We start from the raw sequence: 16,326 nt of genomic DNA on the forward strand, positions 1-16,326 counted from the left end.
GAATAGATTTGGACTGAGCTAGGGTAAGAATGACCATAATGCTCTGAGCAAAATGATTTTATTGCTGTGTTTGACATGATTAGATTAAAAGAGCATGAGATGTACATGGATCTTTTCTTATGAAACTTTACTGTGAGCCTTTTTTGGGGGATATTAGTTATATCTAATAGATAGTAGTTCTATAAAAAATAAAAGTCCTCAGAAAAAGTCAAGGTATGATCAAAATACCACTGACGCTTACATTATCCCTGATAAAACACACATACTACTTTAAAATATCTATCTGTAGCCCTACAACTACCCCACTTCCAAAATAAATTGTATGTCGATCATCATGTGGGTACTATAAGGTTTAACCCTATATCTATAATATTTATTACATATGACCTAAGATTACCAGTACTTACAAATTATCTAGTATTTAGGTTCAGGTCCTTAAACATATGGTCAAGGACTTTCTAGTTTGTCAGTAGCTGTGCACAAATGTTTTAACCCATAGATGGAACATGCTTCTTAACAGCAGCTTGAGAAAAAAAAACTATACCACCTACCGTTCAGTACAGGTATTACCATACTGGAATAGGAAAAGCTCCAGGCATTCCTGCCTGCCTAGGGCAATGCATCTCACAGAAGTGAGAAGGTGAGTACTCCAGTGTACCTGTTGGCTCATTTATACCACAAATGAGTAGGTAGGTGGAGAGACACACACCTGAGCATGGTTACAGTCTAAAGTAGTGCAATACATGCAAGGAGGCTGAGCCCAATTTTAGACTTTTCTCTTTTGTTTATGTTTATGTTAAAACAAAGAAAATTGCATTTACTGTACCTGTATACTCACAGTTTTAAGTAATGAAATACTCAGCATCTACGTACTGTACTGATCATTCATTTCATTCTCTGGCAGTTATCATGTTTAAAAGATGGCTGTGGATAATGAGGTTAAATCTATCCATCTTCTGTTTTCCTGCTCTTTCTGTGCTGATGGTTAGAAGAATACAGTATATACAGCGTTTCTCTATCCTGTAGCCCAATCTCTCAAAACCTTCAGAAATTCACTGCTACAGAGAGTCTTTCATCACATACCCATGAATAACATATTGTAACGCAACGGGGGCTCAGGCGGGCGCCCTTGCCGCATCAGGTCGGCCCCACACCGTCCGGGGCTCGAACCCGGGACTTCCGCGTCTCTCTGCAGCGACCTAGCCCCGTGAGCTAAAGAGAGATCTCTCTACAGCCCAGTAGCTGTAGTCCTGCTATCACAGGGAAGGGCGGTGACGTCACCTGCTCTGGTATGCCGGCTCTTACACAGTACCTGTCGGCCGTAAGCGTTACAATATCAACGATCCAAAAGAGCAAATATCTCAAATATTACTGTCTTCCAGCTCCGCAAGATGGCTGAATGAGATCTGCCGCAGGGTGTGTCACTGCATAACACGGGAAAAAAAATAAACCTTGTCCTCCCTGAAAGTGCAAACTGGACGTTAGTAGCAATCAGGGCCTTGAACGGGATTAGTCAATTCCGAAGTTTATTAAAATAAGGTTACAGCTATAAGCTCTATGTAAAGCATCCACAGTCTGTGCGGTAACACAGGAGTTAGGAAAGTCTCAGCAGAACAAGGTGCACTGTACTCTTATGGGACTCCAGCAGAGCTCCCGGGAGGAAGGTGTATATATATATACTGCATACATCATGTACCAAGAGGGAGTGCCATCAATTATTGCTAGGAAAAGTCAAACAGTACAAAAAAAGGTGTGAAAAAAACAGAGCGCAAGTCCTTTGTATTCCAAATATCTCTTATTAAAACAAAGCCCCCAGCCACCCTCTTCGCCTTCCTAACTTTCCATGTCCTAATTGCTCAGCATAGTAGAGCTGCTTGCCCAAAAGATGTGATCACTGTTTTAATCCTGATAAGGTCAGGAATTGTGTGTCTGTTTTAGGGATTCAGAGACTGCACTAGAGCCGTTAAAACCAGTTCCCCATGCTGCTTAGTTCTTAAGCTGGTGTTTCTCATTATGGAATATTTTGATCACTGGGCTCACATCCATAGAATACTCTCTAAAGGGATGAACTGCTCAGCAGCTCTAATAACCCTCAGCCCAGAGGCCTGTCATGGGTCACAGGCTTGATTCTGGATACCAAGCCAGACCTTCGTACATTCCCAGCACACAAGGACTCTACTGCAATTTTGTAAAAGGGAAGGGGAAGGTGCTTTTTAAGATTTAGTTTTCGGCTACCTAAGTTCCAATAAGACCAAAGAAAAAGTGATTCTGTCCTTGTTTTTTATGACTGAGAAAAGACTTACACGCTGATCTCAAGGAGGCAATCTGAGAGCAAAAGAGTGGTTCACATCACTTGCACAGTCTGTTGTATCCTTAATTTCCCACCATGTGTCCCACTGTCCTAATTGCACACGTTCTGTGTGGCAAGTGTTCAGTCGCTGCTTAGCTCATCTACAGCTACTGAGCAAGAACTGCAGCAAAATAAGGGGCTTCTAACCTTGAAAGAGAGGACATGATGTGGAAAGCATTTGAACGCTGCCATGCTGAAGACTTTATACCCATCCCAACTTGAACACTGCAAAGTGATCCCTATTTACGACACACTCATGCCATCCTGTTTCTCCCTGCTTTGCAGGCGGTCGCACACCAGGTGCAGAAAGTCATGCCCATACAGAGAAGTCAGCGTTTCCCTTTGTATATACTCTATACAAGGGCAATGTCTGCAGCTTGTATTCCACAAAGTAAGAAACATCACAAAGTGTCAGAGAGTGGCTCTCATGCTGTCCTTGGAGTCCTGAGGTGCCCATTTGAGAAGGGCACAGCTCGAGGGGAACTGGAGAGAGGGCCTGCACCTCCAGTGGGACGGTGCAATGCAGACTGGCTTCCCAAACGTGATTCCTGGAGATCCACTGGGAGATTCGCCCACTCATCAGCAGTGTACTGAAACAGTTACTGAGAGCGGCCAATCATTTCTGCTGAAATAAACAAGGATCTTCTAGAATGCATGTGACAGGATAAATGTGACAAAGGAAATGAATCAAGAGGAATGTGCAGGTGATGTTAACCCTTTGAGTGGCTTCTTCTAAAGCAGCTTACTGTCATTTACACACTATTGTAGAAGAGGACCTGAAATAAAGCACATCAAGGGGCTTTATTAACTGAGGGCTTTCCTCCAGAGCAAAAGTGACCTCCCATTTCTAGAAGTGCAGGAACACATCCCCAGCGTTCTGAAAGCAAAACGATGGAAACAGCATGTAAGAGCCTACAGGATGTATTTGACACTCAAATTCAAGACCTGTTGCTGGTGAACTGTGTGCTTCCAGGTCTCAGAGCTGAGATGGTGCTCTGACCAACGGAGCTTAAAGCAGGGTCTTTAACAGGATGGGTTTAAGTCTTTAGTGGAAAAGACATATGATCCATGTCTTAAAGGAATTTAAAAGTCTGTTAATATGAAATCCAATTTATCTATGTCATCCATAATGTCCATAGAACTCCAGATTTTTAAAGACCGATACTAATCATACATTGAAAATATTGTTTGTACAGGTTTGATTTATGAACTGTGTTGTGTATCTTTGTCCAATTCATCTTTCAACCCTATTCCACAAGGGGCTAGTGCTCTCAGAGAAGCCACCAGTGCAATATTTTACTTCACCATTAGGTGGAAGTGTTGTTTTTTCCCTGCTCTGCAGGATGAACATGAACAAACGAGACAGAAGTGGCCAAGGGCGTGGCGGTTTAGCACTCGCGACTTGCGCTAGGCGATATGCACAGCAGTCTTAACGCCCTGCCCATGGCAGAAGTCCAGCTCTAGTTGAAATGGCTAAATGGCACAAAAAAGTTGCATCTACATTTTTACACCCGCGTTTTGTCACTGTGCATCGCTTTTGTTTCTGTATAACCAGAAGGCGTCCGCACGGCTGGGTTACAAAATACTCTCGCGATGTCCAGGGTTGTCATTACCTGGTTTTACTGTTTGTGCTTTAAAGGAGATGTCGCTCACTGCCGCTGTGTATATTGTACCACAGAATCCTGGATCCCGTTTCAAACAATCGTTCACTTAACATAAAAATAAGATCTTGCAGGTGAAATATAAACGTACAAAACATTCCTTATTTTTTTTCTAATGAACTCCAATAGCTTTAAAAGACAGCTTTAAGGAATACTTATATTTGAATATCCTTCTAAGTCTCTAACAACCAAAACCATTAAATAAATAACTATTATAGCACTTGTCCTTTAATATCATTTTATATTAATATTTATATTAATCGTTTTTTTTCCTTTTAAGTGTCTTAGATATAGCATGTTTATTTTAAGTGTAATGTTAAAATTCTACAGCACGGCTTCTGCACATCGACGGCCTAACGATTTAGATACCACATACAAATACTGTTCTCTGCCAGCCATTTTCGTCCTTTCAAAGCCTGTCGCAGTTCTTCTTTGACCCAGCAGGGGGTGCTTGAGAGCTCCATTCCCGCTCGGTGAGCTGAACTACTCGAGTGAGTGAACATACAGAGAAGGGTGGGCTGCAGCTCAGTGCGAAACACCCCTCCCAGGGTTTGCAGCGTTTTGTGTGGTCTGTGCACACGGACGGGACGCCACCAGAACTGCTGGACAGGGCAAGGCTCGAGTGCCTGCTCAGCACAAGCTGTAACATTGTAAGGGCTGGCTCTGATTTTTTCCTCCCTGTAAACTGGGGGAATAGCCTGACCTCTAAACTCCAAGGGCGTCGAGGAAACCACCAGCCCTTTTGATGACGAGACAGTACGACATACCAAAAATCACGTATTCTGCAGGCCCAACAGCTGTTGCTGTAATCGTGAAGGCAGACTCTGGCACTTGCCTAGCAACCCTATTCAAGCTCTGCCTGTCCTATTTGCGCTCGGTTCCTGCCTCAGGTATTCTTGGGGTTCGGGAAGGAAAACCAGCAGGTTTTGGGGGTCCTCAGGATTGAGGAAGTGACCAGCAAGCTTCCCTCTAGCGCAGCGACCTGGATCCCTAATGGACAAACGGCTCAATCGGTCTTAATTAGGAGGAGGTCTGGAACCCCTGGTTCAGTCAGTCTCCCGCCAAGAAGATGCCACCGATCGGCACAGCACTAACCACACTGAGGAGCTGGCACCTCCGTCTGTCTGCCGCTCAGCACTTCATCCACAAATGACACTTAGCCTGTCCGGTTTGCCATGGCAAAGTTTGCCACGTCCCACCACACTTTCAAAAGATGGAGGGAGGCAACGAGAGCCAGAAGCAGTGGAGGTCAGTGGAGTGGGGTTTATTAGAGCCCTGGAAATGAAATCTCCCAGATCCAGTATGGCAGAGGGTTTTGGACCTTGAGAATCTAGGCGGGCAAGTTGCATATATAAATCAGTCACTATATTGCTGTAAAGAAAAGAGCTCCAGGAGATGAGGAATTGTCACCTGTTTGCTGCCAGTATACTAAAAGACAAGAACATGAGGCAGATTTGGACCTTTTCACAGGCTGCTGATTGCTCTCGGAACAACTCACAAGGAAGCCCTAGTGGAACAGGACATTGTTTTAAAGACAGGGGTGGGCGTGGCACGTGGCCACCCTGCACACAACACTAGAGATTGCCAGGCTGGAGGCCATGCACTCTTGATCTGTTGGCTGTAGGGCACAGATTCTCTGCTTGCTTGCTGTACATAATAAACCTATGTAGGGGGTCAGGGTGACAATCAGGAACGCAAGCCTCTAAATAACATCAACAAATGAAAATGAAAACCTTATAACACTGTGCATCCAAGTATCAGGGATGATCTTTCCACAGGATTACCTTCACACCTCTAGCTGCTAGAAGGTTATTACAAGCAGGGATCCCGTTTCAAATACGGTGATGATGAGGATAAAGGGGGCGGACTGGCTTCCATTAACAGAATAATAATTATTATTATAATGATGATGATGATGATAGGCCTGAGCTGGGGCACAGTCCCATTACTCTTCCTCCTGCTCAGAATTGGCAGCTGCGGGGGCGGCAGTCTCACGCGGACGCGCCCCGGCCTCCTGCTCGTCGCCCTCGCCGGCCCGGCCCGTGCCCGTGCCCACGCCACGCTGTCTCTGAGCGGGGGTGCCGTGTGGCCGCGGCCTGGGCCTGTGGCGGCGCGGGTAGAGGAAGAGAGCGGGGTCGGGCATGGCGGTGGGCTCCTCCGGGCCCGTCACCCTCTCCCGCGGCACGCACTCCCTGGCCCTCTCGGCGCGGAGGTGGTGTGCCGCCGCCCTGTAGCTGCGCCGTTTGGGCTTGCTGGCCGCGGCGGGGGGCGGCGGGGGTGGCGGGGGCAGGAGGGGCTGCCGCTCCGAGCCCCTGGGACCATGGCGGTGCTGCTGGTGCAGTTTCTGACGAGCCGCGTGCAGCTGGAAGGAGAGGTAGGCCGCGGCCTCCGTCTGTTTCTGGAGCTCGGTGTTCAGCACGGTGATCCTATGGCTCCTGTGCTTCAGCTCCTCCAGGAAGCGTCGCTCCTTGTCTTTCAGGCTGGCCCGCAACGCTTCCACCAGCGCCCCCTTGTGGCTCAGTTCCTTGCGCAGCTCCCCCAAGCTGTGCTGCTGCTCATTGAGACGGATCTCTGCCTGCCGGCACCTCTCCATCAACAGCTCCTCTTCCTCCTCCAGGTCTGCAAGAGGAAGATGATACCGTACTGGTATCAGCCTGGGCTGCTACATAGATCTGATTATTATAGCCCCCCCCCCCCCACTGGGACTTATACAGGAGTCTGCTGCTCCCCTGACAGCTCCTGCACTTTTGCACATCTCTAACAGCTCTAACAGCTCAGCAGTGCCACAGTGTGGGACAGCCGATCTTTACTTGCATTCTCTGCAATTTTCTTACCCAGCAAATATCGGGTAACATGAATCTAATCTTCGGATCTGTAGAAAAAAAAGCCTGCTTCAACAACTTTAAAGTGGTGCGTGCATTTATTTCCACACCTGAGTCTTGGGCTAAGAATCTGCGGCTGATGTTAAGGAGAGCTCAGAGGCCAGACAGAGGACCAGGCAGCTCAGACAGATTGCAGACAGAGATTAAAAAGCCCAGCACAGTTCCTCCAATCCCAGCACTGGGACAGCTGCTGTAAGACCAATGGAATGTACCCTCACTATGGGAATGGCTCTGATCACACTGTGATCTGTGAGGCTATTTAGATTATATCCCCGTATTTTATTCATTCACAACTTGCATTTATTTACCACTTTTCAACCCCAAGAAACAAGCACTCCAACTCTGAAGTGCAGCACCCAGCCTGGTGATGTGCAACAGTTATTCTGCTCCAGCAGATCTGGTGGAAAAGTGAGAAATGCAATCATCAATTGATCTTTAATAAACGAGATGCCAGGACTACAGTGTAACGGCTCATCCAGAGGACGGCACGACTGCACTATGGCGTCACTGTCTTGGAGGAAATCAAAGCCATCGATTGCCAGACAATGGCAGGCAGTTCCAGCAGCAAGGGATGTCCAGTTGCAAGCCCTGCAGCTAAAAGAGCTCATTTCACCTGTATATTTCCTTTCCCCGCAGGTGCATCATGAATATAATGATCAAAACGACTGGTTTCCTCTTACAGACAGATGCTCCCTGTGTCCCAGGAACCACACCCTCTCTGTCCATTTCATACCCTCTGATCAGCCCTGGGTGAGATCATATGTTAAAAATAGAAAGCACTGTGCAATCTGACCTTCAGCACTCTCTCTCTCCCTCTGCTGACTACAAACACGCCGCAATTCAACCCCCCTCTGGAGCAGGAGAGGAGAGTGTGAGACACGGAGGAACAAAGAGGAAAGATCAATTGCTGGGGTAGGAGAGGCCTGTGCAGGGCACACGGCACAATTACAGGGACAGAAACGCAGGACGTTCTCAGTCAGCATCTCTTCTCTTCTCTCTCTCCTGCCTGCTACACTCTCTCCCCAGCTCCCTGTGTGCCAGTAATGAAGAGCCAGAAAGCACAATTAAGGTCAGATTTTCATTAACTACCAGTTTAAACAGAGGAACATGCCCTCTGCTGACACCTCGAGAGCATAAGAAATGCAGCAGTTTTCCAACTTTACTCCACTGTACGTGGAAAGTATCTTAATACAGACATTTATAACTGATACGATACATTATCAGATAGGATTCCTTATTAAAGATTAGCACAGTCGATCTGCATGCTTCTCCCCTGTTTGCAGTCTGCAGATGCTTTGCTGCAGTGTGGTTCTCATTGTATAGTCTGCATCCTACTGCATACTTTACCCGGATTTCCCTGTAACACTCTGCACTCCGCAGTGCCCTTATCAGGGTACATGATGGGAGGTGTTGTTTTATTAGGGGATATACAGCAGCACCCCAGCATCTTATTTTTCAAAGGCTGACCACGTCAGGGGCCTGGCCGCCCTGAACAGACCGAACTTCAATGAGACCCCAGGCCCTGCAACTTCTTTGCTCAGCGTTTAAATATTAATGCTTCCCATCTGCACTCTACTGCAGAAGAAGGGGGTGAACTCCGGAGAGAAAGCAGGCGCTCCCTGGCTTGTGGATGAGAGACTGACCCTCTGAGGGATCTCCCACGGATCTCAGAGAGGATGACAGGAAGACTAGGGCTCTGTACAATCATTAGACAGAGGCCCCTGAGGAAAAGGAGAGACCACTCATAATGGGGCTATATGCAGTCAGCAGCATCTCCTTTAATCCTCTTTTCCATGATATGATCCCTTGGTCAGCATCCCCATGGACACTCAAAGCAGCTGTGCAGTCGATACTAAGTACCGGGGCTCAGCCACATGTTGATAATGTCACATGGCTAGTCTGACACACCATTGCTCTGTGATCTAAAGCAGCACTGTCCAACGTTTCTCAAGCCGTGGGCCACTAAAAAAAATGTTCACGAGCCCAAGGACCGCACTGCCCATCTAACCCAGCTTAGTTCAGCACAGCCCACTGTGAGCTACGGGGTGTGTTGTAAGGCAACCCTCTGAGGTCTGGAGAATGTCCCCGGTTAACACCACAGACTTGAAATTAAGGCTGATCACTTGGCTTTTAAAAAATAAATTCCCTGGAATTCCCAAATGATTGATTTTGATATGTTCATTATTTCAATTAGGATTCATTTTGAGCAAGGACTCTCAATCCTGGTCTCTCATTTCCAGTGCCAGTATGGGAGCTGTGAGGCTGGCTGATGTTTCAGAAATATAACACCACAGATATGCATGATCACAGTACTGTTGTATGAGATGCCCAGCTCCACTGCTGTTCTAGTTACAAATATGTTTAGATTTGATGGATGGCGGTAATGCAGTTTCCTTTTCATGTCACAGCTGATGCGTGGGATAGGTCTGAACGTAAACAGAAAGAAAAGCAACTGAAATAAGTAAAGCATTTTCCAAACAAACAACTGTGCTTTCATCCCTGAAATGATCTCCTTGGGGGTTTTAGTAAAACAACGACCCAACAATTCTATGATGGGGAATTTTGTTTTCCAAAAACAGCTGCATAAATGAGAGAACACAAGAACAACGTTCCTTGTACACGGGCGTAGGAGGAGCAGCGTGTGGCTACAGCATTACCTGCTTGAGTTCTTCCAGGAGGCTTCACATTCACTTCACAGGTCAGCTCTAGGGATCAAGCAAACATGACAAGAAAATGATCAAGATCCAAGGCAGACTACTTCTGACCCCGCAAACGTCTGTATATAACTCAATGCTTTCTCGGACTTGCTTTTTAGCTGCAGCCTGCATCATGCTCATTTTGCTGTTTATCTCTCACTCACTGCATGCTGTCGTTGTTCTGTTTCTCTCATCCTAATTAGATATTTAAACCAGCACACTAACCATTAAGATAATGGAGGAGGCACAGACTGAAGCCCGTGTGCACTGCTATACTTCAGTATGTTGTTTCTTCTCATATGCAGGGTGATCATATGGCTGCTTGTTCAGTGAAACAGGATTTGAAAACTGCCCTTAGTTTACAAATTCAGCTTTTCATATTTACCCAGATGAAAAACAGTGCTTATCTGTATGCAATAAACATGTAAAAGTGATCAGCCCATGTTTTCACATGAAACCTAATGTGAAATGATGCTTTCTAAGCAAATCAGTAGCATTGCTCATTTGTTCACATGGCGTGATCATGGTCAGAAATATTGAACAGCTGATAAACAATACAGGTTAACTAAAATCAAAAGTGTTCCGATGAACACAAAGTCAAATGGTCACCCGACTCATTCTCATTGGGAAGGTTCAGATACTGTACATTGCTGAAAGAATACAATCACAATGTAAGCAGAAATATGAACAACAACACATGCACAGTGCAGTAAATGTGCCTGCATAAAGGACAAGGAGCCTATAGTGAAATAAGAGCTCACTTGCTCCTATCTGGGATATGTCATTACTCAGCTGTAGCAGTGATGTAGTATAGGCTGAGTCCTAGCAAGGCTGGGTGGGTTGGAGCTGACAAGTTATATTGGGCTCTTTCATTCAACAGTTTGCTGGGCACTTGTGCAGACTTATTAGATCCAATATTCTTCCCCAACCTTGCAAATTTATGAAGACTAAGCATGTAAAAGAAAATAGACATTGTGCTGTTGATCAGTACTAATTGTAGCTAAAAATCTCTTCAAAGTATTGAGTGATAAACATTCTGTTTATTTTACTACGTTTAACCCAACACAGGCAAATTCAATTATAAGAACATCCTGATACAATCCTTGAGCACAGTTTAATGCAATTTGCCCCTTTAATCGAATGAATACTTTCAGATCTGTGGCTCACAGCTGACACTGTATCCATGATGCTCCAGCAGGCAGGTTTGGAAAAGGTTTGCTTCTGATTCTGCTCTGCTCAAATTAGTCTTCATCAACAAAAACACAACCGCCCCACATACCTTTCTCGTTCTCCATTGCACCAGCTCAGCAGATTTTTAAAGATAAGTCCAATAAATGACCAGCATACCAAATGACTTGAAAATAAAAAAAAAATCTCTGACTGCCAGTAAATTATTGACCCACCACATTCTTTCAGGAATCCCTGTAACGATCTGTGGATTAAAAGCACACTGAAAGCTGGAGGCCAGCACAGAACAGGCAGCACTTTCAGAATCCAGGTATTGAAAACTCTGTTAGATGAGGATGCACATTACAAACTTCTCTCCAAATTCAAGAGAACAGATTTCAAAAACTTCAACACTTCCACACAAATTTAAACTCCATTTGAAAAAAAATGGTCTTTTTTTTTCCCAAACTTGGCATGGTCAGCTCACAGCAATTCAAAGAGTCATCATCTAGTTCCATTTTCCCCCAGACTGTGCGTTATATTTGGAAGGGATCTCACTGATACCTCACTGCAGGAGGACTGATTAATGGTTTGATTTAGAATTGCCAATTATTGTAAACCCCCCAGGTTTAGAACAGCCTGCAGCCCGGAACCCAGTGACATCACACAGGGAAGAATGAGGAAGTGTAGGCAGACTGCTCTGCCTGGTGCTCCTCTTGGCACATGTCCGGCATCACAGCTCCATACCCAGAGGCTCAGCTCCAGTCGCACCTGGAAGCCTGCAGGGGGTGCTGTGTCCCTGACAGCTGGGTGAATCCTGGCTGACCAATCCCACCCTCAGGGGTGCTCAGCCAACTGGGAACCCCAGTCACAGTAGGGTAGTGACATGACTCAGCCTCGGACCCATGAGCATAGAGCTCAGCCTGTGCTTGGGCCATCACCTTTGGGTTAAAACAGCTGCAGGCACTCTCTCTGTGCCAGACTGAGCAGGGCCTGAGGACACAGGAGCCTGCTGGTCTCCAGTGCAGTGAAGGGCAGCTTAGGTCTCCCTCCCAGTTGTCAGGGATGCTCCACCCAACTACTTCGTGGTGTCATATCCCTGAGTCTGTGGATCCGTCTGTCAGACGGCTGCATTTCCGCTCTCAGCAGCTGCCAGTCATGTATCTGGGCCCTGGACAGCGTGTGGTGGTAACAGGACGCCCACTGGCCAATGGTACGAGGCTGCACAGTGAAAACCCTTTTATCTTGTCTGCACACTCTTTTCACATCAAATAAAAAGCAGAGGCACACATCCCCAGATCACCGCCTCTCTGCACAGCCAGCTGGGTGCATAAAAACCTCTCCACTGCAACCTCCACACGATGGTTCTAATCTCTCATCAATGTGGTGCTTTAATTCTGTTTGACACAAGGCTTTTTCTTCAAGCAGCTCTGTGCCTACAGACTCCTCTCACCATCACCGAAGGATTTCTCTGAGCTTTTGTCTGGACGGTGTGGGACAGCAAAGTGATGCATTTATGCTACGGTGCACATTATTAATGAGGCATGCAATGAGGCAAACAGTATTCCGTGTGCGTGTTGGTAAGGTCCAGACTGCAGAGTCAATATTGTACTTATAAAAGTACTATAGAAGTTTCATGAATTGGAGCTACCATAGGGGTCGGTTTTCCAAATATTCTGGGTTCAGTGGGGAAACAATGCACACATTCAAATTTCCATTCGTTTTTTATTTATTCTGGAAAAAAAAGGCAGTCACCAACCTGTACAGCGCTTCTGCAGAGACAGGATTTCCAGGTGCAGGCCGTGTAGCAGGGCCAGCTGCTCCTGCCTCAGAAAGACGATGTTCCGCTCCACACTCTCCACCTGGCGCGCCAGGGAGCTCGTCTCCATGGCAACCGGGGCAGGGCCTGTCGGGCTGGCAGAACCCAAGTGTCAGCGTCCGCCCTCACACGGGCCGGGCACAACGCAAGCCCTCCCACCCTCGTGAGGCGTCGATCCCTCGAGCTCCGCATCAGCCCAGAAAGTACAAGAAAATCTGCCATTTAACCCTTCTCCACCACCCTACATGTCCCAACCTGATCTCACTCTCTCCCGAGATCATTAAACCTTCAGAGCAACTACTCCACTGGTCTGCTCATTGCCAGCAAACACATTACTAAGCTGTGATCTCAGATGCTGACGCAGATCGGCCTGTTAAACAGCAGCATGATTCTATCCATTAAAAATAAGCATTTTAAAAATCCCATTTAATCTGATTTAATAGGGCTTAAAACCTCAAATTCTGATATCATCCTGTGAAGACGTCATTTCTAAACCACTTCTTCAAGCAGAGATTCTCATTAAGGCTTATTTCATTTTGTAAGTGAGTGGGATTTCTTATGAAGAACTTACATAACATGTTGGTATCAATTTTCACTTCACTGGGAAGTGAGTGCTAATTTCTGCTTTGCTTTGGTCATATCCTGCAGTGCCGTACTGAGGAGAACAGCATGGCTACACTCTCAAGAGCTCCTCAGTTCTTTCACCATTTTATTCACTCAGGCTCAATACAGTAAAAGCAAGAGTGCAAACTCTGGGTTCCTACCAGTACTGATGGGGGGAGCTATGTGTTGTACCACTTCAGGCAAGCACTGAATTGGTGAGTCTAGACCTGGGGTCCCCACCCCTGCTGTTGGGGATCCCCACACAAGCTGACGTTCATTCCAGCTCTGCTCTCGGTGACACAATCGAACCTTAATTGACCCAATAACAGGCTTCATCTGAACTCATCCATCGGCACATCTTGGAGATCTACCTTGTAGCTGTCCGAAGTAACATACGGTTTCCAGCTTCTGAGCAGAAATAAAACAAAACTTCAAAAAGTTCCCAACAAGCAACTCATTAGCTCAATTAAGGATTCAACTGAGTCAAGAGGACCCGAAAGAAACTGGACTGGTCTGGTCTGGACAGACACCCCCCCCTGGACAGATAGGACCCCTAAATGAAATCTCAGAAATCAGTGCCGCTCAGACAGACAAATAAAATATCTGCATTTGTTACTTCTTTCTGTGTCTGTGAGCCCCTACGGTATGTTTTGTGCTGTTCTCTTTTGTCTGTTGATTTTTTAAAATATGTATTTTAAAGAATTGCGTTAGAAAAATGTGCGTGATGATTATCATACACAATGTGTGTTTTTTTTTACTTAGGGGCGGCTGTGAAGCGATCAAAAGAAGCCCCGCAGAAGAAGTGCACTCGGATTCAAGTCATAGAGTTAATGATTGTTAATGTTATTTCTGATGCGGCCTTTCGAATCCCTGTTAAGGACCTGTAGATTCACTCCAGCCTAACGCTGCGCCCCAGGATCCAACGAGCCCCTGCAAACAGTTTAGCAGCGGAGTGGAGGAGGGGCGGGAGAGTCTACAGAGTATTCCTGCGCAGTTGAATAGCTCGGGTCCCTGAGGACTGGGCTGGAGACAACGAGATTCACAAGCGTAGTCTAACCCACCGGAGGACTTCCCTTAGCGACTGAAATGCAGTGGTACCGTTACCGGGTGTTTACCCGTGTAAGAACCGGTTGGCGTTGGTAGACTGTGTTCCATTACTTTGTTTTACTATATAGATTTGTGTAAAAAGAGATTTCTGTTTTTCAGGGAGAAACTCAAAGGTGAAGATACTGCTGCGCTTTTATGCATATTGGTTAATGTTTTCATTCACTGATCTTAAAGTAGCTGCTAAATTTCAAAGACAACATTTTTCAGTGTTCAATTAAAGCAATCTAAAACAGTTTCGTGTTTCATCCCAGTTGCAAATGGTTCACTCTTGCGTTTTATTGTGAGAAACAACACAATCTGAGCTGACTGCTGCTTTAAAATTAAGCGATCTTAACACTTAACCACAAATACAAACGCTCTCATCTTCTTGAATTTATTAGGGACTAGAGGTGGATAAAGTACGTTTTAAAATCATTGCAAGATGAAAATGTGCATTTACACATTGTAGTTTCAGCACTCCAACTGCGATGATTATGTAAATGATCTTTACAAGAACCCCATTAACTAAAAGTATGATAATAACTCATGAACAGTATTTTCCTCATTTGTAAACTCCGCGAATAATCAATTGTTTGTTACCAAAGGTTTTACTGGCAAGCATACAGCTATGAAAGAAACAGTAGTGACAACACTAGCTAAAAAATGACACAGAAACTACAGAAAGCCATTGCTAATATGCGCAGTATTAAGCAGATTGCACTGCGACTCTTACCTGGCCAAAAACGAGAAGCGCAGATATATTTCAGAACGTCAGGATGCTTGGCTTCAAAGATATATCCTTTTGCCCGAAGAGCACTGCGTTTTCCGCTGTCTTCCCGGGCACCCAGAGAGTTCGAGGGTATTTCGTTTAAAATAGGGGAACATTGCACGAATAGTTTATTTAAAAATAGCAGCAACACGGGAAGAGAAGAGAATTAGAAAGATCGATACCCCATCTCTCCGGAGTTCGTGTATTGCGCAACTTGCGCACTGTGCGAGGAAGCTAGCAGTGGTAAAATGTGGCAGTCGACACCTCCGGAATTGTTGCGTTAGTGAACATATTGCTCCTCACGTCGTGTCGTATTTAGCCTTAAGCCTCCCCGAAGCGTTGTGCATTCGGCTGAAAATAAAATACAAAATGATCACGCTGTCCCTCGCCAGACTAAAACGACGACTCTTCGGAGAGTAAAAACATTCACCTTCCGACTCGACAGATGAAGAATACTGTAGGCGTGGGGTAAACACAGACCATCGTGACCGGAACAGGCGACATGATCACATCGGAAAAATGAAGCTGATTCGCAGAGCAGCTATTGCCCTCCCTGTGAGTCCGGGACGATATCTACCCTGCCCCAATCAATCAATACACAACGAGGAACCCAATCGAAAGTCACTTCTGTCACCTTGCGCTAGATGGGCGGTTGTGATTGAGGTTCTTGAACCAAATACCACTGACATGTGGGAGCTAACAGCGAGTGCAGGAGTATCTTGGTCTCCAGCCTCGTAACTCCTCAATTTACGGTGGCCTTGCATGGTTTCAACATCGATGTCGGGTGATTTGTTGCCTCTCCCGGACGTGGGGATTTTTAGATAATGATTTTCAGAGCATTATTGTGTTTGGGGCATCTGGAAGCGGTAAGTGGGTCTCGGTCAGCGGGGATGTAGGATTGGAAAGAATCAGAACTCAGGCTGCTATTTTCCAAACGAGCACTATGAAGTCTATAGTCGCCATCACGAAATGAGGGAAAGCGTAGACCCGATTTTTTTGTATTTACGTGAAGCCGTGTGTGTATGTATAAACCCGACCGAGCAGCACTGTTGATAGTAGGCATTACGGATGCTCTCTTCCAAGAAGGTCCTGTATTGCGGAGGATGCGTAGGATTCTAAAACATTTAGCAGAAACATACCAAATTTCAGCTCCTTTTCTCCTGACGTGTAACTGCTGCAAGTTCATTTAGTCAATAATTCTACACGTTTTTGCACCTGGGAGTGTTGTGCTTAGTTGTTACACTGACATTTCTCTGTAGAAGTATAAAAAAATATTCAATTAATTTAACGATG

At 45.8% G+C, this 16,326-nt stretch overlaps 1 protein-coding gene across 2 annotated transcripts; it reads right to left on the minus strand.

The window, feature by feature from the left end:
* Window positions 1–1,512: 1,512 nt before the first annotated feature.
* ccdc92ba (coiled-coil domain containing 92Ba) lies at window positions 1,513–15,496 on the minus strand. Of its 2 annotated transcripts, XM_088906874.1 has the most exons (4): window positions 14,998–15,496; window positions 12,516–12,670; window positions 9,551–9,598; window positions 1,513–6,630 (listed from the first exon to the last, which is right to left on the minus strand). In XM_088906874.1, exons 2-4 carry the CDS (start codon window positions 12,643–12,645, stop codon window positions 5,957–5,959), a joined length of 852 nt encoding a protein of 283 aa, XP_088763000.1. In that variant the 5' UTR covers window positions 12,646–12,670; window positions 14,998–15,496; the 3' UTR covers window positions 1,513–5,956. The 2 variants fall into 2 exon arrangements, with proteins under 2 accessions (XP_088763000.1, XP_088763001.1); XM_088906875.1 differs by lacking the exon at window positions 14,998–15,496 and having other exon boundaries at window positions 5,260–6,630; window positions 12,516–12,701.
* Between the last annotated feature and the right edge of the window lie 830 nt (window positions 15,497–16,326).

This window comes from Atractosteus spatula, chromosome 27 (assembly GCF_055471065.1).
Source record: "Atractosteus spatula isolate fAtrSpa1 chromosome 27, fAtrSpa1.hap1, whole genome shotgun sequence".
Taxonomy (NCBI): domain Eukaryota; kingdom Metazoa; phylum Chordata; class Actinopteri; order Semionotiformes; family Lepisosteidae; genus Atractosteus; species Atractosteus spatula.